This window comes from Megalobrama amblycephala, linkage group LG17 (assembly GCF_018812025.1).
Source record: "Megalobrama amblycephala isolate DHTTF-2021 linkage group LG17, ASM1881202v1, whole genome shotgun sequence".
Lineage (NCBI taxonomy): Eukaryota > Metazoa > Chordata > Actinopteri > Cypriniformes > Xenocyprididae > Megalobrama > Megalobrama amblycephala.
In genome coordinates this window covers 28,757,872-28,781,968 of record NC_063060.1, presented here as the reverse complement: position 1 = coordinate 28,781,968, position 24,097 = coordinate 28,757,872, and the positions used below count along the sequence as shown (strand labels likewise).

General features: G+C 39.0%; 1 protein-coding gene across 3 annotated transcripts in view; it reads left to right on the top strand.

Moving 5' to 3' along the window:
• The window catches only part of dpydb (dihydropyrimidine dehydrogenase b), a 159,155-nt gene that overhangs the window by 6,821 nt on the left and 128,237 nt on the right, over positions 1-24,097 (top strand). For all 3 annotated transcript variants that reach the window (XM_048162299.1, XM_048162300.1, XM_048162301.1), the window contains exons 2-3: positions 10,896-11,006; positions 15,549-15,631. In XM_048162299.1, coding sequence (XP_048018256.1) covers positions 10,896-11,006; positions 15,549-15,631 — 194 coding nt within the window. The remainder of the gene's footprint in view (positions 1-10,895; positions 11,007-15,548; positions 15,632-24,097) is intronic.

Genomic DNA, 24,097 nt, shown 5'->3' with positions numbered 1-24,097 from the left:
TATACATAACTATCAAATATATAATGTAAATGACATAAAAAAAACAAATGCTAAATAAATATTATAAAATATATAATGAATGTAGTGGTCCCCTGGTGTTGTGTCACTGGTGTTACCTTTAACAAAAATCTCTTATTTTGAAAGAAAAAATCACACTGATGACATCACTTGACTTCCTTCTACCTGTTTCCTGAAGATCAATGAAGAAAGGCCAATGGAAAGTCCACTATCTCTTTTCAGTTATCAGATATTTTAATTATAAAATCATATTTTCATATGAAGCTTTTAGTTGAAGTCACTGGTGTGACCTACTTTATTGCTAGGGAATTTTAAAAAACTAGAATACAAATGGATTAAATTACTTGATTTAGTGAATATATCATGATTGACAACATGTGGGTTGACACCTTGCAGCAGCCATTTTGTAAAATGCATTTTTTATGAAAAATGTCACTGGTGTTACTGTCACTGGTGTTACCTTTTTATGAAAATATCACTGGTGGTACCGTCACTGGTGTTACCCGTTTATAGATAAACTTTATTTAAAGCTATTCATTTAGTTATTTTGCATAAAAAAAGCACTAAGATTACATGATTCTAACTTTTCTATCTCATTGTTAATCCTCCTTTGGTCAGATATGGCTAAATTAAGGGGATTTGGCTAAATTCAGTGCAGCGACTTTACAGACAGTTTTAAAATGTTGTTTATAATCTTTTACTGACTGCTTTCACTAAGTGTCAATGACAGTCTTTTATTGTACACCAAATGTAAAAATTTAGTCCAAACTACTTAATTATAGTTGAAAAATTAAGGATCTTTGGTCTTATGTATATGTCACTGGTGATTCATTGTGTCACTGGTGTTACTGTTTTTTGTCTGTCACATTAAATAAAATGTCATATGTGACATGATAATAATTTTATATTCATTGAATTCTGCTACACTCAAGAATTAAGATGTAAAGGATTGTATCATTACTTGTTTATTATTGTTTTTCAAATATTTTTTATTGTTATAGCAAATACATGGTTGCGCAATTGAATTAACATCATTCAATCACACTTTTAACAAACCTGATTAAAATAAATAACACACAATCTCCTTATTTTTTGCATTATCATTATTATTCTGTAACTCTGACTGCATGTGCTGAAAAAAAATGAGAAATAATATTTCATAAAAATGTTTAAAAATGCCAGAGAAGTAAGGTAACACCAGTGACAAAAAGAGGGGACATGCAGTATTTAAATAAATGTACAAAAAAAATAAAAAATCATTAAGCTGTCATTTATGTGTATTCATAAAGTCCAAGTGTAAAATAATAATGTGGTCTAAGTTTAAATGTTAAAAAAAGAAATACATTTTAAGACATTTTGTCATACCAAAAGTGGACGTTTCTGTAGAATGACCCATGTTCTGGGTTGCTGTCGTTTATAAATGTAACATTTAAAAGTGCCATTTAAAAGTTCACATTGGGGTTCAAAATCGAATTTAAAACTTTACTTAAACATAAGGTTTCAGGACTTTGAAAAAAATAAAACAAAGAAATGTTATTAAATAAATAAGAAAGAATAAAATAAGATATATTTAAAGGTGATGGAGAGGATTTTTTCGTCGACTGAGAATCCAAAGACTGTTAGTGAGTTTTTGAAATGAGCGCATGCATAAGAACAACCCCCCTCCTTCACAACACATTTCAAAGGAACGCCTCCCAAAACTCGTAAACACTAATATTGGAACACGAGTGTTTACCACCGGCATTCGCTGTGTCGTGTTTTTTGGATTCATTATGTCGGACTCACCGCAGGTAACTCATAATCTGCAGTTGTTACTCCTGTCTCCTGACAAAAACATTGCATGCGGTGCCTGTGGAGTGTGGAAAGTTACTGGAGAGCGCAGCCGCGCTCGTCTCTCAAAAGGAACGTCACGGCAGTGATTGACAAGCCAGAGGGCCAATCTGCGCACGTCTCTCACAAGGAACGTCACGGCAGTGAAGCCAGAGGGCCAATCGTTTACGCGATGATCGCGTAAACGATTGGCTGATGTTTTAAGGCCCTACCTCGTGCACAGATGATGTATATTAATATTATTACTTTCAGTGCACCTAATAAATAGTCTTTTATCAGTTAGTAAAGACAGTTTCAAGTAATATTGCAAAAATGTATAAAACAAAACATCCTCTTTAGCACCTTTAAGGTTTCTGGGTCAAATTTGTGACATTCATCATGTGAATCTTTGAACAGATGGTCAGATGTTCTTCAATTTAAGATTATCTATACTGTATATATAAAAATTGACTCACCCTATAAAAAGCTTGCTGAATCCTTATGACTGACATCAGACTATATCATTCCCTATCATTTGATCATATTCGCTGTTCTTTTTCTGTATAGGGAGCAGATTTTGCTTACTTTGGCAGGAAAAAGCCAGTATTGATTTGTTGTCTCAGTGGATCACTATGACCAGCAGAGAGTGATAAAGCCAGTCTCCAGAGCTCTCCCTGTGGAAATGAAACACAGCACATCACATGCAGCTTAAAATGCATTCTCTTTCTAGCCAAAGCCTGGCATGCTTTAATGAAATGTATACACTTGCTCTTCAGAATGCGATTCTGCTATGATTTCATTCTGTTCAATTCCACAGCTTTTTTTTTTCTCAACTCGATGCTGTGGTATTTTGAGAGGAGAAACCTACCTCACAGATGAAACTCGAACCTTGCTGACATTTTAAAACAGGTTTTATTTCAAGCGACCAAGCGATGTAGCTTGTTGTGAACAGAGTTCAAGCTCATAAAGGCTTACTGTATATATCTGGGAAAAGAAACCCATGATATCTCACCAATTACCTTACGCCCTTTACAAGTGAATACACAAAAAGCAATAACTGCGCATAGTGACCCTCTGTTTGCTCATAAAAGTGGGCCCACATTTTCATTTCCATCTTTGTTCCACTAAAAGCCTATTTGACATGAAATAGACTATGATTTCCATCTAGAACTTGTTCAACTGTCACAGAGGGACTTTAGAAGAGATATTGATCTCTTCTTATATAGATCTTTTCTTCTTATGGATGTGTTTCCTCTAACACAATATTGATCTAATTGGCAAAGGTGCACAATGTTTTTCATTGCTTACAAGAAACAGCCCTCACTCTAAAATCATTGTCACTCTAAACATACTGGGCATGTTTCTGTACTGGCTTTGATTAAGTGTTCTTTTTTTATCATTAAAGGTGGTACAGAGGATGTTTTGTTTTATACATTTTTGCAATATTACGTGGAACTGTCTTTACTAACTGATAAAAGACTATTTATTAGGTGCACTGAAAGGAATAATATTAATATACATCATCTGTGCACGAGGTAGGGCCTTAAAAACATCAGCCAATCGTTTACGCGATCATCGCAAAAACGATTGGCCCTCTGGCTTGTCAATCTCTGCCGTGACGTTCCTTGTGAGAGACACGCGCGGCTGCGCGCTCCAGTAACTTTCCACACTCCACAGGCGCCGCATGCAATGTTTTTATCAGGAGACAGGAGTAACAACTGCAGATTATGAGTTACCTGCGGTGAGTCCGACATAATGAATCCACTAACACGACACAGCGAATACCGGTGGTAAACACTCGTGTTCCAATACTCGTGCACGAGTTTTGGGAGGCGTTCCCTTGAAATGAGCTGTGAAGGAGAGGGGCTGTTCTTACGCATGCGCTCATTTCAAAAACTCAGTAACAGTCTTTGGTTTCTCAGTCGACAAAAAGATCCTCTTTAGCACCTTTAATACTTGTTTGTTTTTCCTTTTCGGCTCTGTGTACTACTTTGAGGTTGCCATCCATAGATTTTCAAATCTGATCATCTGCAACTGGTCAAACATGGCTTAACTCACTATTACTTTTGCTTCTCAGACTGAGCCTATTATAGCAAATAAACAGTAGCTTGACTGGCTCAGTTATCAGCTGTCCCAACAAGAGGTCGCTTATTCAAAACAAAGGTGTAGCTTGATGACGCACTGATTTCACAGAATCATGGGGTGAGTTGTCTTCACGTTCACGATTAAATTATCGGGATGGGACTCGGGCAGAAATCATGTTCATGGATGAGATTATTAACATTACTGTAGTATGAAGCAGAGCAGGACTGAGTGATGTGAGAGCTGAACGAGCGCTGTTTTATCATATTAGATACATTTGTGTGTTGAAAGTTGTTATAATACTACTCTATGCGTTCGCTTGGCAGCTGCTACGAGATATTTATTGCACACTGCAGTAAGCTAGATCGATATTAGGCATGGTAAAAACATGGTATTGCTGTAAATCAAGAAAATGAGATTTAAACAATAAGACTTACCCTTAGCCGTATCATACCGGCGCAATGTGGCGCCAGGCGCGACGCACGTATTTTTTGCTAGTTTAATGCTGCGTTCACACCAAACGCGAATAGAGCGTCAAATTCGCGTCTACCGCGTCTAGTTTGCCGCTTGAACATTTTGAATGCATTCGCGCGTCTAGAGCGAAATAGACGCGCGTAAAAAACAAGCGTTTGAAGCGAAATTGACGCGCGTCCGAGGCGAAATCCGCTTCTTGTGGGAGGGGCAAGTGCTAGGCGGTTGTCTGTTTGCAAGATGGCTGATGTTGATCGTGCGTTCATCGAGAGAGCTACCGCTTTGTATTTGCTCTGGAGAGCAGAACAGCGGCGTAGGGGTCAGCGTCGCGGGAAGGCCGCGGGTCGATAAACGTGTACGTGACTCAAAAGTAAAATGTGTATTTACAACTTACCAGGTAGCCCAATCTCCTCACCGACACTCTTCCAAGCGAGGTCCTTTTTATTCCTGTCTGAAGTATGAACTTGTGTCATAAATCTCTGGGTGACTGCTCACTGATAATATCAGTCGTTCCTCCATTTTGAATGAGTGACTCCGGGCGGGCCTGCCGCCACAGCAGCAAGCAGGCTCCTGATTGGTTAACGCGGCGCGAATTTACGCCAAAGTTCAAATTTTTCAACTCGGGCGTCAGACGCGAATTCGCGTCAAACGCTAAATGCACAAAAAGCACCATTCGCGCGTAACGCTCAATTCGCGTCATTCGCGCGAACTAGACGCGCGAATGAGGCGAATTCGCGTCTTCCGCGCCGCGCTAAACGCCTCATTCGCGCCGCAAGACCTCCAGACGCGCGTAAACGCGTCTTTACATTGACTTAACATTGAAATCATTCGCGCCAGACGCTCTATTCGCGTTTGGTGTGAACACAGCATCAGCCTGACGCAGTTATCATTTTCACGTCCTGTGCCACGTTGTTTGAATAGCAAATGCATTTGTGCCTATTTGTGCGCCCATGGGCGTGCTGGTCTGATAACGAGGTGTGTTCAGGCGCATTGTTGGCGCATTAATATTTTGAGGCAACTGAAATAGACTGCGCCATTGACCTACTGATATCTGGTCTAAAGTCAATTGCGCAATATTTCTTTTCTTATTTAAAGTCCCTGTGAAGTCATTTTAAAGTATGTGTTCTGAGTTTTTCACTCTGCATAAAAATGTGTTATTAACCACCCAGCCAAATTTGAATGATTAAAAAAATCTGCAAACGCTGGGGGCGTGTCCTCTGGCGGCGCTGAAGCCACGCCCACTCGCGAGAGCTGCAGTCTCGAGTCTAATGAGTCAAACATACTGATGCATATGAAAAGAATCATTTAGATGATTGCAAATTTTAGCAGAGTTACTGTGGACTACCTACTAATTATAACATAAGCAAACTCGGCAACTTACACTCATTGGTGGGCACGAACTGCCGACTGTTGTCGAGTCGACAAATGACGGTGCCGCGAGACGGGAGGATGAAGGCCGGGACGGGAGAGACTCTGTCCAGCCCCATATATCATCGGTTATCGGTGGGACGGTAGGAAGGCCGAGGCGCGAGGGGGGCCGAGGTCTGTTCAGTCACAATTACCAAAAACATTATCTGTGAATCCCAGCTGTCTGATGAAAGTTTGTAAAATTATCTGGTGTAGAACGATCACTTTAGAATATTTCATATCGTCGTTTTAGACAATTTAAATAAGGAGACCGAGCATATTGTATATTATAACAACCATGTAAATGTGCAAAAGGCTGTATAACCGTAATGACACTAGAGATTGAGCGAGTGAACCGCTGTAGAGTTAGAGGCGGCGCCACGCTCGGTGCGTCATCGACAGTTATATAGACCTCTTTGGAGCAGACGTCACAATTACGTCACTTGCAGCTGCGCGCGCATAGTGGTTGCAGAAAAATAGCGGTAGCAATTGGAGGAAAATGTGCAAAATCCACAGAATAAGAGAAAAACGTTTTGTTGTGCCTCTGGATGTTGGAATCGGAATGCAAAAAAATATAGTCTTCATTTTTAAAGAAAACCATCGTTGAAAACGCCCTTTGAAGCTAAACGGAGACGTTTCACAGACTGGACTGATGACACCTGGGGGGTATTCCAGAAAGCAGGTTATGTGACATACCTGGGTATGTTTAAGAGTAAGTAAGCGGATAACCTCAACTTTCGGTTCCAAAAACGGAGGTAACTTTTAGGGTATGTAAGTAACCATAGCAACTTGCTCTCTGAACATAACCTGCTCCGGAGCAGGTTATGTTCAAGGGTTAGTTAGCTTAAGAGGAATTTAGATGTGTGTTATATTATCAATATGGTTATATTAATGTATCTAAATTTGTTATATAGTTACAGTTATATACACAATGTTATATTATACAATATATAAATGTTTATTCAATTCTAATATATGAATTTTATTGTCATAGCACACATGGATCTACTTCTTAATCTTTATAACAGGACATTTTCTATGCTATAATTTCTATAATAAAATACATATCAAAAATGTGATATTTTATTAAATAATTAGCATCAAACAAACAATATTAAGATTAAAAATTATTGCACAACCACCCAATAGGTGGTGATGTGCACCAAGTAGGTTATGTAAATCGCCATTAAACAAAAGAAGAAGAATGAAGTAGAATGGCGCGCTTTTTCTTAGCTTCTGTTTCCATGGTGAATCATCGATTCGTCGCTCTGTTGAGAATGTCTTGTGTGTTAACTTAACCGGGAACATACTCTGGGTTGGCTGAACTTATTCCCGGATGCATTTTTGGAACCAGCATACCTCGAGTAAGCAAGGTTTGGGTTAATCAACCGAGAGTTCAGGGTATATGTGACAGTAAGTTAACCCTGCTTTCTGGAATACACCCCTGCAAGGATTAGTCTACTATTAAAGCAGGAATTTGATGTAAACAGTAAGTCTACATAATATTCACATATGCAGTTCAGAGGACATATATACATAGCAGTTACAGCATGAAATAATATTTAAACCTATAACATTTTACATAGATAACTTTTAAACATAGTCTATAAAATTTTTATTTCACAATTCTGACTTTTTTTCTTGCATTTGCATGTTTATGACTCCCAGTTCGGCCATTATAACTCGCAATTGTGAGTTTATTTCACAATTCTGAGGGGAAAAAAGTCAGAATTGCGGGATAAATTGCAATTCAGAAAAGACAGGATAACGAGTAGGCTATATCTCACAATTCTGTTTTTCTTTGTAAGAAATGTGAGATATAAACTCAGGTTTGCGAGAAATAAAAGTCAGAATTGTGAGACATAAACTCAAAATTAACTTTTTTTTATTCTTTTATTTCGTGGCTTCCATTGACTGCTACTGCTCAACTGTCATTTTCTGCAACCAGGTAGGCTCCGCCCATAAAAAACGTCATCGCTGTTTGCAAACACCAAATTGGTCTATATTTAGGGGAGGGGCTATGCTCGGGGGTCCAAGTGCGTCATCAGACCCCCGTTTTAGCTCCGCCCAAAAAATCCTGAACAGAGACTTGGTGAAAAACTGTTTAACGCTCTAACTTCACAATTAAGCATTACACAATTCACAGTCTTTGTAGTGTGTTTCAGCAATACATTTGTAACATTTATAAAGTGTTTAGAAAGAATTCTCAGAATTGACTTTACAGGGACTTTAAAGAGTGCGTTAGTAATATCGTTAAAATAGGGCCCACTGTGTTGAGCTATATAACATGATTAGTTTTCTGTCGGTGAATGTATCCATCCAAACAGTTGCTCCCCTGCCTAATAAAACATAATATACTAAAGCATCTTTGGTGTTTCCATGGTTTCTACAAATTAAATCTGAAACCAAGGGTAACACGGTATGATGTCATTGATAGGCGACGCACAAATTGCTTATTTCTCTGGATTTAAACATTCTTGGAAACATTTGGGATAAAGTACAGAAGTTAACAAAATATGTAACAGTGTTCTAGTGGTTTTTGGATATTTTAATCGAAATATCCTACATATTGTGCCAATTATTAATGTCAATGTTGTTACTTATTCGACAAGTAGCCGTGTAATAAGCAATACAGTCAGCCATTCATCATCCAGCGTCTGTATCTTGTTGTGGTTAATTTTGGGATAATGGCTGGCTGACTGTTATGTGTATGTTCAATTGCTGCTTCATGCTTGCCATAATTTTTACTCCTTATGTTTTGAGGTTTGACAACAAATGTAAGAATACTTCATGATCGAACATTGCTGTCAATTTCGAGTACTTGGGTGCCTTTGCTCATACTAGTAGAATAAAATTATAATAAAAAATAAAAATATGAAAGCTTCATGCAAGACCTACCTTTCCAGCTCAGTGCTCTATACCCCCAACAAAACTAAGAATGATTTACACATGCTACATATTAATAGTGTTATCAATAATTTATCCCTTCATGCTTCTAAGAGTAAATGGAAACAGCCTGGAAGGACTGTTTCCTCCCTCTCACTATATTTGTTGTCAAACATATTTCTTTACAAGTCATTCGGAAAGTTTTGTAGCATAAAATGGCAAAAACAACATTGAAATTTGTTTAGGGAATGGTGCATGACTGATTGCAAATTGAATTAACTGGATAAATATTCACACAGATAACACAGAGAGTCACCACAGCGTTCAAGTGTCATGTCAGGATTTTCTGTCAGTGTCCTTTTTTTGGGTGAAGGTTTTTCTGACACCTGGCTTGTGGGCTATAATGCCAAAGTGGCTTATTTCAATTTGCTCCTGGCCTCCTGTTCTGGCCTTTGTCAGATAGTGTTTCAGCACAGTGAAATGACTGTGGACATGGTATTCTTTTACACTACGAAGAGCATGAAATTGGTATTAGTGTGATGGTAATGGTTGCTTCTCCCTCACTTGTTCTCCTCTCTCTCAGTAAACTGCCTGTTAATTGTGTTTGCCATTAAAAGATCCCACACTAGTGCCTGCCTTCAGCTCCTCGAGTGTGGTGGGGTGATTTGACTGGCAGGCGTGAAGGTGCCGTGCGGTGCGTATTTGAAATGAAGGTTGCTCCTGAATCAAATGATGATGGTCCCCATCATGGCTCTCATTTCACCCCTCTTTATTGGCCCCGCTGCACTGGCGTTTTAATCAGTGTTGTCACAGACGGCTTTGAAGGACCTTGGCTTGAGCATGCTTTGTAGTTCATATCAATGTTTTAAAATGCTTTCATGTTTGTGAAACATAACAGCATGATTATCTTTGCTTTTTCTTCAGTTATGCTGTAAAACTAGACATATTATTCAGTGTTGGGGAATGTTACTTTTAAATGTAACTGTTGCAATATTGAGTTACTCCGGGGAAAAAACAAAACAAAAACAACACTTTTTATGGAAAGTAAGCCTTAAGTTACTTTTTCTTTGCTTCTAACTGTCAGTGGAGGTGCTTTGGAGATGTTCAGCTTACAGCCATTTTATATATTGGAAGTAGGGATGCACTGATATGAAAATTTTGGCCGATACGATAACTGATATTTCTTTATATTTGAAAGCCGATAACCGATATGTTGGCCGATAAATCTAAATCCATTTTTATATAATTTTTGAGAGCCTGATTACAAAGACAAAAGTTTCAACATTAAAAGCCATGTCCCAAGCACACAATTATAATGTTCTCATTATAATTTTATGTAGCCTATATGACAGACAAACTATATTTTCCTTTTTGGAGTGACTCCAATCATATTTCAAGCAATTCAAAACCATCATGGTGAACAGTGCGCATCTGAAATGTCTCAGCTGAAGGAAATAATCCATTATTTATCGACTTTAAATTGTCGACCAAATTTTCTTATTGGGCCAATAACGATAACATTAAAAATGAACATATATCAGCCAGTACTGATATGGTGGCCGATATGTCTTGCATCCCTAATTGGAAGTGCTATTTTTTGCAGTGTTTATCCCCAAAAATCATTTGCATGTCATGATGTATATAGCCATGATGTATACCAAGTATAAAAAATTGCATAACTATATTTACACAGGAACAATGTAGGTCACACTTTATTTTAAGTAGTTACATTGTACTCAAATAACTACATGCACTTACTATAGAGTTATGGTTAGGATTAGAGTTTGGTTTGGGGTTAGTTACTTGTAATTATGCATAATTTACTGTTATTACCCTTTCTATTACAATGTATAATTTCACTATATAAGCACAATATTTATTCCAACATAGGTGAGGGAAGGGTTTTCAGTTCATTTGTCAGTATATAAATTATAAAAAAAATGAATGTGCACTTTAATTTGTGAAAAGTAACTTGGCTGTTATGGTGTGAATTTAGCAAGTAATGAGTTACTTCAGTAATACTAATCTGATCAATAATGTATTTCAGAGACAGCATCTTAAAGAGTATGTAGAACCATTACAGCAGTCATGTGTTTACTTTAGCCTATAGTTTATTTGTTCTGCATTCATTGAATAAATGTTACACATCATACTATAATGATCATGTATTGATAAGTCCTTTGAACTTTTAACAATTTTCATTATGTATAACTGTACTTCAGAGTATCCTCGCCTTGAACCCAAGGGTGAAGACTTATGCAAATCTCCATTCCACCGCCTCTAAGAAGAATGAGAAGAAGCACTGGAAGAGAAATCCAGAGAGGAGCTGCGATGTGAGTATTGTAATTAATAAATAAATAAATAAGACAAGCTCTTCTCACGGGCTGGCTGAAATAACTAATTTTTTTCAAAACTCTCACATACTGCTGCCTTTGAGTTTTAGATTAAATATTAAAGAAACAGCCAATGAGAAGAAGAGCCCTTGTCATGGCATTTCAAACGTACATGTCTTTCCTTGTTTGTGAAATGTTTACATGCTGCCGATTGTCGCAATGCGTTATAGTCACAATGTACTTCTCAGCCTGATGAAAATTAGAGGTAAAAGAAGAATAACTATAACCCATTTAGATGTTAGGGCTGGTTTTCTGAATCTCCTGGAAGCTGTAGCCCTAATATCCTCTTCTGTGAGCAAACTTTGTCCCAGTTTACCGATGATAATGAGTACTCTGTGATGTAGTTTATGGTGTGGTGATTCAGTGATTATGTCGGTGATGGCTGTGATCATATTACTCTGATGAGCAGTAATAGGGCCGAAGATTATAATTCTATAATTAGTTCCAGCCGCCTAGTTTGTCCAATTATTGTAGAGATTCAAATTTTGACTCTTTCTGCCCTTTTGCTTACAATTTGTCAGTGAGTAATTCTTTAGCACTCATCAGAAAACTGCAGCAAAAGCCTAAAGGAGACATTATGAAAATGCATCATAAGCAGATGCCCCCCTCCCCGTCCCCCCAAATCCCCCAAGTGGATTAATATTCCAAATTTCCTCTCAATTATTATCATATCCTGTGAGTCAAGGCTCATAAGCATATTCAAATGTTCATTTTAAATGCTATTTCACCATGTGGTGACTGTGTTGATGAAATACCAAATCTTGTTTCCAGAGCTTGCATATTAATTAGCTGTTAAATTATACTACCAATTCCCAGCACTAAGCATTTTGTCTAATTAATAATAATAAAGCCCCCAAGATGTTGGATTAGACTAATCCTTTGCAGGGGAAAATGCTACACATAATTTCAAGAGAAAATGTCAATGGTTATCCCAGTCCCAACAATGCCTCGGTGTAATTGGAAATGTAATTATGTTTCATTTTACCACACAGATGAGTTTTAATACCACACAGAAGCTTTGAGATTAGTATGCTGTGAAACTGGGTTGACCAAGGTCAAGTATTTTTGCATTTGAAATGACAACACAAAATAACACATGGTGCTCTATATTCTATGATAAAAGTTGCTGACGACAGACACTTCTCATACTTCATTATACTCATACTGTTTGATTTGTTGACTAGACAACACATCTAAGAGGAGACAGTTACATATATATTACCCATCTTTAAAAATTATTTACTCTGCAACATGTTCTCCAACTAATACGACCATATAGGTCGTTTGTCACTTCCCTGAAATACGACTCATAGGAGCGTTTACTAAAGTGGTGCCCCTATCGACAACAGGACACTTTCATTTTAATTCATGAAATACGACCCATAGGAGCATTTCCTTTCATTTTAATGCATTGTTCCCTTTTATCTGCGTCATATTTCGGGTTTCGCGTAGCTCAGCTGGTAGAGCATTGCCATATCAATATGCAATCATGTTATCATGGGATCGTGGGTTCGATCCCAGGGAACACGTGCTCATAAAGTGTAAATGCACTATAATTCACTAAGGGTAGGTTTAGGGGTGGGGTGGGTGTAGTCATTAATAAAATGTAATTTTTGTAAATGGAAATAGGAGAAATGGTGTAAAAAGTCCACACATTGCATTTAAATGAACACGCATTTTGATTGGTAATGACAGTCATACGTCATTTCATGACGACAGATGTAACACGACACTGTCATTATTTTTATGCCCACTAGAGGGCGCATGACTTCAAAACGTAAATATAGGTCGTAATATGGTGCTTAAAAAACGACCTATAGGGTCGTTTTTTTTTTGGAGGACAGTCTGTTACATATTTAAGAGGAATATTTAATTCCACAGCATCTCTTCAAGCTCATGTCCATCCTCTCTGCTGTTATTTTTCATTAAACATTTTATATTTTAATCTTTCTAATGATAGTGTAAAAATTCCATGTTTGTTATTGCAATTCCATAGTCTTTTATGGTGGTTAATTCTTACTGACTATGGATTGGTGTTTATTTATTAATTTATTTTATTCAGTACTAAGTTCTATCAAGGTAAATATCATCAATATTGTTACCGGTAACAGTACTGATACCTCTATTAAATGAAAAGTTTTTGTAGTTTCTAAAGATCAAATATCAAAAGTACTTCAAGATTGATCCACCCATCGCTATTGCTGAAATGCAGTTGTATTATGTGCTGTTAACATATGTTATGCTCATGACGGAGCGATGTCAGATTGATCGTGGAGAGAGTGAAAACATGCTCCAACTCCAACACGCTCAGAAAATGCTCAGAAAACCCGTGCCTCACTCCAGGCAAAACTACACAACTCTTCCTCTCCACACCGTTCACATATTCTGCGATCAAGTAAAAACTATATATAGTCAGATGTTTGAACGTGGTGAGGTTATCATATATTCTGTGAAATCTTTTGAGTGGTATCAATGATACCAGCAAATCCTTCTCGTGGCAATCAAGGCATCACATTGAGGCTCAGTTTTAAAAAATTTAGGTTCTGCAATGTAAAACAGACTGTATTCTGGATTTGTCTTTTCTGAATCTGTATCTTGGCAGAGGTTTCTGCAGCACAAGGTTGACAGTGGAAGAAAAGAATCCAGTGGAGGTTCATAAAATAACTATATCAGAATATCAGATGGCTCAATGGATTGGTTTCTCTTATTCACCACCCATCTGTGTTATAATAAAATGTAGTAACTCTCTCCCATGCCATAAATTAACTCAGTCTGTGAAATCGAGTTAGCCTCAATCTCAATCGTGTTGTGATTTTATTTTCTTGGCGCCTCAGCCATATATATGTGTGGGGGAATTTCCTGCCTGCTCATCCCTTTGAATTTCATTAAATAGCTTAAGTCAGTTGTCACAATGGCTTCTGTGAAACTGTATTAGCTTATGGAATAAAGAAAACAGCTTAAGCAGCTTGAACTTTGCTTCCTAAAAAGGGAGGGGTGGGGGAATCCTCTTTAATGTTTCTCTGATAATGTCAGCCATGTCATGTTACAGTGTTAAATGGCACCAATTAATCCTTCCGTTTTAAAGTAGAAACTCATAAATCTTTAAAAGCAGGATAATCTCTGAACAGTCTACTCAACGGCATAATCCTACAGTGCGGTCATATTTAAATCTACAGCATACAGAATATTCTGTATGTTCCTTAAGATTTATAACTATTTAGAGGATGTTTGGTTATCTTTGTGAGTTAATGATTGTTATGTTTCTCTCCTTAGCAGTGGTCAATATAATCAGCATATTTGTAATGTTTTATTTATAAAAAAAATAATTTAGGGTATGGCCCTCTAAGGTTTAAAACCAAAATGAAGTCAAAACAAAAGGTTGATCTTCAAACACTAGACCTTTTTAATTCTTCATATTATATTACAGACATTTCAGAGTCAGAATCCTTATTTTCAACTGCCGCAAAATATACAGAAGCTTGTGCAAGCTTGTGTTTTCCTAAAACAGTATATATATATATACATATTGTATATATGTGTGTCTGTGTGTGTACGGGTTAATTTTTATTAAAGGTGTATATATAGTTCTATCATGTCATCTTTCAGAATATTTTTAGCATGGATACGACAATGTCAATACAAATACAAACACTGATATGCTGGTGTGAGAATTTAAGACATACTGCTTCATATCAAATAGCATATATAAAATTTCTCATAACAGATTTATACAGGTGGAGCTGGGGAAGGTGGAGGTAAGCTATAGTGAATGCCAACCATCTTTTTAAATGTTGAGCAGCAAGCTCATTGGTTGTAGATGTGACATGAACCAATCAGCTTGTGCTGTGTAGTCAACAATGTAAATACCGTCAGTTGTGTTAAGGACCTGTCAGCCTGCGTCATCTGGAGTTTCATGACAGAACTTGGTGTTTTATTCCAAAATGAAAATTCTGTCATCATATGCTCACCCTTATATCGTTCCAAGTTCCAAAACTGTATGACTTTCTTTCTTCTGTGGAATATTAAAGATTTTTTGAGTAATGTCTGAGTGGGTTTTTTTCAATAGTTACTAAAACGGTTTGGTTTCCAGCATCCTTCAAAATACATTGTATCGTGTTCCACAGAAGAAAGAGATGATGAAAATTCTTAATAAATATATGAATTATTACATGTTTAAATTTACGATAACCTAAACAAAAAGTAAAACATCATTTCAATATTTATTGTATGAAAAGTATTTATTCACAGATGTCCCTCATTCATAAAATGGTAGCTATGAAATTAGTCTTAGCATTACAAAAGTGCTCTTGAAAGGTACATATAGAGTTACTTTAATAAATGTTGACCTCACTGTAATAAATTCACTGTGTAATTAACACACTGACATAAATGTAGATGTTTTTGTTAAAAATACACCCTAAAAATTCAGGAAATGTGCTGCTTTGTCCCAACAATGTCTCTGTGTGTTTTTCACTCCCACAGTCTTGTGTGAATTTGGAGAACAACTTCGATGACATCAAGCACACGACTTTGAGCGAGCGTGGGGCACTTCGGGAAGCGCTGAGGTAAGCAGGTCTCCATGGCAACAGTCACAGTCAATTCAAAGAGGAGTTTCGGGTGGGCAGCCGAAGGAACGTGTGTGCATGTGCGTGCCGTTTCGCGAGGTGAGGACGAGTAGCGTCGTAAGTCATTCTTCATTATTGAGGGAATAGAGGGGTGTACAGGCAGAACTCGGCTCTGCTTTTCTCAGGGATTAATTTGTCGGAGGGAAGCCTCCCTTTGGGCTTTGCCTTGACTCTTCAACCCTGCAGTAGATGCTAAGGCTCAGTGCACAGTGAAAAATGTAAATGTTTAATTTGTTAGTTGAAAATGCTTTTGGGGATCCCAAGACAACATCAGAATACTTGATCATGAGGACCTCTGGTGTTCTGGTGTTGCTTTCTGTTTGTAGTCTTAAAAACAATGCAAATGATAAAAGCCTTATAAATAATCTGGATCTAAAATATATTAAGTATGATCTTCATATGAATTAGACTGTGTGCTATTAGGCATGTTTCCCACTAACATATGTATTTCTGTATCCATGTTAACAAGTTACAGGAAATAGCGTGTAAGTGTTGTGTAGCAGAAGTGCAGTGAAAGTTGAGCTGCAATTAGTGTTTAGGCATTGAGTCTATTTTTGCACTTGAGACCTGTTTATCAATATAAAGAATTAACTATTCATTCATTGATTTAAAACAGACATAGTTTGGGTTTGTTCTGACTAAATTGCAATGATTAAGTTTTGGCCCTTGGGTTTTATTCTGTGAAAATTAATTACCGTATAATGTGATCTCCTCCTGTAATTAGATTTCATGATGGTATAGTTTGTAATAATTCTCAAAAGCTCACTCCCAACAAACATTTTATAAATTATGGCTGATATTAAATGAAAAATATAAATGAAACTCTGAATGTGGCAACCCGTATCACTTTATTTTCTGCATAGAGCCTGCATAGAGCCTATGATTATAATGAATATTTACAATATCTGTGATGATTTTGCAGACAATATTAAATTTAGCAAGGATTTAAGCTTTTTTTTTTTTTTTTTTTTTTTTTTGGCAGTGTTATTAGATTTTTTCAAGTGTATATTTTTAAAGTGTATATTTTAAATGTAGGATATACACTACAGTTCAAAAGTTTGGGGTCAGTGATAAGTCTCTTATACTCACCAAGGCTGCATTTATTTATTTAAAAAATATGGCAAAAACAGTAATATTATTGCAATGTAAAATAACTGTTTTATATTTGAGTTAAGTTATTATTCCTGTGATGGCAGCTGAATTTTCAGCAGTCATTACTCCAGTCTTGATTGGTGATCAAGAAACATTTCTTATTATTATAAATGTTGAAAACAGTTGTGCTACTTAATATTTTTGTGAAAACCATGATACATTTTCTATCAAGGATTCTTTGATGAATAGAAAGTTCAAAAGAAGTATTTAATTGAAATAGATTTTTTTGTAACAATTTACTTTACTGTCACCTGTGATCAATTCAATGCATAATTGCTGAATAAAAGTATTAATTTCTTTAAAAAAATCTTATTGATCCCAAACTTTTGAACAGTAGTGAATTTTGTAGCTATATTGCCCACCCCTAATAGAGCCACACTTCGGTTAGATGTGAAACACGAGTCTGCCGTTGCAGTTATGCTGAAGTGACAATTGTGTGCTGGTTATGTGTGTGGTGTAAAACAGGACTTAGTTTGTAGCGAAATGAAAGTGCTAACAGTGTGTGTTGACTTTAGATGAGCCTTTCTCAGTTAACCACAGGATACCAGCACTGACGACACAACCGGTAAAGACAGTCAGATTGTTTACCCTTTATCAGTTCTGATCACATCTGATCTGTTTTTCGGACATCTGTCTTCCCAACATAAAGGCCTATTCAAAACTATACTGAAATAGCACCACATAATGACTTCATTTGAATAATATGTCTTAATTCTGCATGGCATCGAATATGCATGAGCACAGCATTGCATCTGCTGATCATGAATAAAAAACAAAACCCCAAACCAAGAGTCGGGAGAAGAAAGAGAGCCAGAGCGATACTGGAGACATTAATACACACTTTTGTCCTGCAGAGGTTGGATTTTAATCCTTCTCTAAACGAGACACCCCTGCAGTGACTGTCGGCAGATTTGATGAAAGATTTAGGTTTTATAACTGCTAATAATGCTGGACATGAAAGTCCGAGTAGCGTACACTGTTCTGGTGCTCATCACAGGAGGCTGCTGGCTTATTTGGCCTGTTTGTTGGGCGCAGAGGAAGCCCCAAGTCTGGATCCCCAGTGTCACGAAACAGCCAGGAAGTTGACTCCTCATTAAAGACCACAGATTGGTTCACATAGTGAGGCAAAAGTTACTGAAATACTACTCTTTCATACCTCAAAACTCTTATCAAAGATGCTTCATTATAGCTTCTATCTTCATGTCAGTGAAATCGAGAACTCCAAGCACTTGCAGCATGAATTCACTTTGATTTCAGAATAAATCAGATAATGACTAAGGAAAATTGTGATGTTTCATCCAGAGGTATTTCTTGATGATTATGAGGAAAGGCAGTTTAGTCGTCATTTTGAATTGTTTATAGAACCTACTTTGATATGACAAGACATTTCTATTAAAACTCTAGTTTAAAAAGCTAGTTCCTGACACGTTCCTGACATATACAGTTAATGTAGGCAGGTGGATCTTTGTTATTTTTATTTTGTTCTCACTTATAAAATAATCATAAAATTTTAACTGCTTGTGGTACATCATGAACTGGTATGTCCAAATCTCATCTTAAACAGAGCTCTGGTTTGGTCAGGTAGGGTTGAGAACTCAGAAGTGTTCTTATATGACTCGCATGAGGGAGGCGGTTGTTTTTTAGGGAATCAGTGACATACAGCTTACAACTGAGACTTAAACATAACAGTAACTACACTTTTGTTCATATGACTACATGTAGTTAAAGATACACATTATGTGTTTTGTCAAAGATATTTTATAAAAATGACTGAAATACACTACCGTTCAAAAGTATGATTTTTTTTTTAAAAGATTTTGAAGGAAGTCTTTTTTCAACAAGGCTGCATTTATTTGATTAAAAATATAGTAAAACCTATAATATTGTGAAAAATTACTGTAATTAAAAAATAAAAGTTTTCTATTTTAATATATTTTTTAAATAATTTAAATAATTGTGATGAATTTTCAGCATCATTACTCCAGTCTTCAGTGTCATATGATCCTTCAGAAATCATTCTAATATGTGACCTGTGCTGGCAAAATGAGTCGGAATGAGCACAGGCTAATTTCGAGCTACAGGCAAAACAAGTGAAAAATGTCAGTTTAGGTTGAAATTGAGTTAATTAAGCCCTCGTCTAGCGATCCCAATGCTCCAAATAGCAATTAAACATCTAAAAGTATCTTTATTTGTGTGTTTTCTGAGAGGAGTACCTTTCCTTTGACCATGAAAAATGCCGTTTTCTCTGGCCGCTTGTGGATGACTGGCGCTTCATCATAGCACAAGTTTGGTATCGTTTTAAAGTGCAGCATTCCAACTTTGTGAATATTCATAGCAATTTTTTTGATGGTATGATTCTGAACCAATGAAATTTGATTTTCAAACTCATGCTGATGTAAACAAAACGATCTTACTTGTGCTGACTTACAGATCAGAAGCTCGAGCACAAAGACGTCGCAGACAGCATGTGATCCCGCTATACACATATATACAATTACAGTATTTCAAAAAATCTGTCTTATTAAGTATTCACGCAAACATTATCTGTTATGTCTTAAGTGTATGTTTGGTTAACTGTTGGGGAAAAACATCTGATGTGTAACTGTCACGGAGTCACAGCCTGCAACCTCCAACAACAACACATCGTCACCAGATCAGCACGCTCCACCCACTCGATCACAATCCCTGGAGTTCTGATCACCTGCACCTGCACCTCTTCATCACCTCTCCCTATAAAGACTCACTTCCCCTGCACGTCTTCGTCTGGTCTTGTCATATGTACCATACAGACTCCTTACCTGATCCTTACCTGCATCTTCCCTCAGCCCTCCCCATCTTTCGTCATCCGCCGTCCTTCGTCTGCCATCCAAGCCTTCTCCGTTCTATTCCTGCAAGAAAGACATTGTTATTACCTCACCAAGCTAAGTGACTGTTCTACGTGTTTGTGTCTCTACTCACCTGCAATTCCATCTGCCATATCCGTGCCTCTGTCCTTAAATAAAGAACTGGTTTATGTTTACCTGTCTGCTCAATGCTGTACGATCATCGCTACAGCCACCATCATCACCCACCTCACCTGTTGTCCCCGATGATCTCGTCAACGCTGTTCACCAGTCACTCCTGCACTCTGCTCCCGCTGCTTGTCATGCTGCCTCTGCCAGTCCCAGCGACATTCTCCAGTGCAGTGGAGGATTGCAGTGGGTTTCTACTTCAATGTTCATTGTACTTCGAGGCTCAATTTCATCTTTGTCATTTGTCATTTCTCTGCTCTCCGGCCATGCACTGCAATGGGCTCAGCCATTATGGGAATCTCACGCTCCAGTTACGTCATCACTCACCGCTTTCTTTAGTCACTTAAAGTAAGTCTTTGGACAAAGCACAGTGGAGCTTTCCACGCACAACCAATTATACTCCATACGCCAGTTTCGCACTTTGGTGGCCGCTAGTGGCTGGAACGAAACTGCGTTAATTACCGCCTTTCGACAGGGTCTTAACCTGAATATCAGGCTTTAAAGCAGCGCTTCATATGACCATTGACATCCCCTGCCGCTTCAAGCTTCTTTTTCGTGGCCAAGAAGGATGGAGGCTTGAGGCCATGCATTAATTATCATCACCTCAATTCTCAGACTGTGAAATACAGCTATCCCCTTCCTCTGGTCCTGGCGGCTCTGGAGCAGCTACGGGGAGCTCGCATCTTCTCCAAGCTGGACCTGCAGAGCGTGTATAACCTCATTCGTATATGCTGGGGGGATGAGTGGAAGACCGCCTTCATCACACCTTCTGGACACTACGAGTACCGGGTCATGCCGTATGGCCTGTCCAACTCACCCTCCGTCTTCCAGGGCTATATGAATGAGGTGTTCCGGGAGTTCCTCCAGAAATTCGTCATCGTCTACATTGACGACACCCTTATCTACTCCCAGAACTTGGCCGAACACTGCCACCACGTCACGCAGGTCCTGGAGAAGCTCCGTCAACACCACCTTTACCACAAGCTGGACAAGTGCGAGTTCCACACCACCTCCGTACATTTCTTTGGCTACATCATCGACCAACAAGGCATCCAGACAGACCAGAGGAAGGTGGAGACCATCGGGAGCTGGCCCTCACCCACAACAGTGAAGGAACTCCAATGCTTAGTAGGATTTGCAAATTTCTATCGCCGCTTCATCCACAACTACAGCCTTCTCAGCTCGCTCCTCACATCACTCCTCAAAGGCCGGCCCAAGTCTCTGTCCTGGACTCCATCTGCCAGAGAAGCTTTCCATCAACGCCAGGAAGCCTTCCTCACCGCTCTGATCCTGGTGCATCCTAATCCTGATCTCCCCTTTGTCATTGAGGTCGTTGCTTCATCCACCGGGGTCGGGGCGGTACTCTCCCAGCGGCAGGGTGATCCTCCATTACTCCATCCATGTGCCTTCTACTCCAAAAAGCTATCCCCGGCAGAGCAGAATTATGACATCGTAAATCGTGAGCTCCTCACCATCAAGTTAGCTCTGGAAGAGTGGAGAAACTGGCTGGAAGGAGAGAATCACCGTTTCCAAGTCATCACTGACCACCGTAACCTCGAATACCTCCGAGAAGCCAAAAGATCGTATGGTCCATCGTATGGTCCATCGACGAACACATCTCCCAGGATAACCGCTCGAACCTGCTCTGCCGGGAGGTCCTGAGTGGCTCTTCTATGTTCCACAAACTCACTGTCTGCCCCTCATGGAATTAGCTCATACGTGTCTGGGCTCTGGACACCCAGGCAATTCACGTACCCTCTCGCTCCTGCGCCTACACTACTGGTGGCCCTCCGTGACTCAGGATATCTCCCACTACATCAAAGCGTGCTCAGTCTGTGCTGTTGCCAACACTCCTCGGAGACTCCCCGAAGGAAAGCTGGTCCCACTGCCGATCCCTCATCGACCATTGTCTCATCTGGGGATTGACTTTATGACTGACCTCCCATCCTCGAACAGCTACACCTGTGTGTTTGTGGTGGTGGATCGTTTCTCCAAAGCCTGCAAGCTGATTCCCCTTAAGGGTTTACCTACGGCTTTCGAGGCTGCCAAAGCTCTGTTCACTCACGTCTTCCGTCACTTCGGCATCCCCGAGGATATCATATTGGACCGCGGACCACAATTCATTTCCCGAGTCTGGCAGGACTTTTTCAAGCTTTTGGGAGTTACAGTGAGTCTTTCCTCAGGTTATCACCCCCAAACCAACGGCCAGACTGAGCACAAGATCCAGGAGATCGGGAGGTACCTGAGGTCCTACTGCCACCGGAACCAGGACAGCTGGAGCCAGTTCCTGCCCTTGGTGGAATATGCCCAAAACTCCCTCTGGCAATCCACCACAGGGCTCACCCCATTCCAGTGCATCCTGTGATACCAACCATTCTTCACCTGGTCGGTAGAGCCCTCCAAGGTTCCAGCTGTCAACCACTGGTTCCAGCAGAGCGAGAGAGTCTGGGACTCAGCTCATGTCCATCTCCAGCAGGCAGTGCGGAGACACAAGAGTCATGCCGACACCCGAAGAGCCCCGAGCCTCTCGTTACCACCCAGGCCAGAAGGTGTGGCTCTCGACGCGGGACGTAAGCTGAGTCCCCGGTACATAGGTCCATTCACAGTGCAGAGGCAGCTCAACGAAGTCACCTTCACGCTGAACTTACCCTCACAGTACCGCATTTCACCATCCTTCCATTTTTCCTTGCTTAAACCCCATACTGAACACTTGTCTTCACCCTCCACAGAATCTGGTGGCGATACGGTACCTCCTCCTTCCAACATCGCCAACGAGGAGTCCATCTACCGGGTTCGGGCCATCCTCGACTCTCGACGACAGGGTCCCCGGCTGGAGTACCTCGTAGACTAGGAGGATTACGGTCTGGAGAAACGTTCCTAGGTCAACCGTCATGACATCCTCAACCTGACACTCCTCACACAGTTCCACTCAGAACATCTGGACTGCCCTGCTCCCCGGGGTCGAGGTAGACCCCGTCGTGGAGGGGGGTACTGTCACGGAATCACAGCCTGCACCCTCCAACAACAACACATCATCACCAAATCAGCATGCTCCACCGACTCGTTCACAATCCCCGGAGTTCTGATCACCTGCACCTGCACCTCTTCATCACCTCTCCCTATAAAGACTCACTTCCCCAGCACGTCTTCATCTGGTCTCGTCATACGTACCATACAGACTCCTTACCTGATCCTTAACTGCATCTTCCCTCAGCCCTCCCGATCTTCCGTCATTCGCAGTCCTTCGTCTGCCATCCAAGCCTTCTCCATTCTGTTCCTGCAAGCAAGACATTGTTATTACCTCACCAAGCTAAGTGACTGTTCTACGTGTTTGTGTCTCTATTCACCTGCAATTCCATCTGCCATATCCGTGCCTCTGTCCTTAAATAAAGAACTGGTTTATACTTACCTGTCTGCCTCCGTCTGTGTCCTGACAGTAAGATAATAGGTCAATGCTGTACAGTAGGTCTTAATATATAGTTAATATATATATTTGATTAACAAACAATTGTGGAATCATGGTAAATAAATCTTAAATATATATATATATATAGATAGATAGATATAGATATGGGTTTTGAATTGGTTTTTGCCAAATTTGGTGGTATTTCCAGGGATTTTAAGGCATTGTTGCTAGGTGATTTTGTTTTGGAACCCTCAGAAAACTGACTTGAATTTTCTCAAAACTGACCTTGCTGACTCTATCGACTTCAAACAGGTGTAGCTAAGTCATTTTTTGTCAGATTCCAACAAATCATACATCATTTTGAATTTTTTTAATAGAGAATGTGAGAATAACAATCGTTGAAAATTTGCTCATTGCAACTCATTTTGCAAGCACTGGTCACTGATTTGGTGCTCAAGAAACATTTCTTATTATCATTGTTGAAAACAGTTGCCTAATATGTTTGTAGAAAATATGACATTTTTTCAGGATTCTTTGATGAATAGAACATTCAAAAGAACAGTATTGATTTGAAACAACTTTAAAACTTACTGTCACTTTTGATCAATTTAATACATACTTGCTAAATAAAAGTATTAAAATCTTACTGACCCCAAACTTTTGAAAAGTAAGAATGGTTTTATTTAAGCTCTTATTAAAATGATCTTTATTAATTAAATTATATTAGAAATATTAGAAGTATTTATTATTGAAAGTATCTCATCATTTGGCAATGGAATTGCATTTTTTCCCCTACTATTTATTCCTTAAAAGAACTTTTAACTTTTGTTAGAGAAC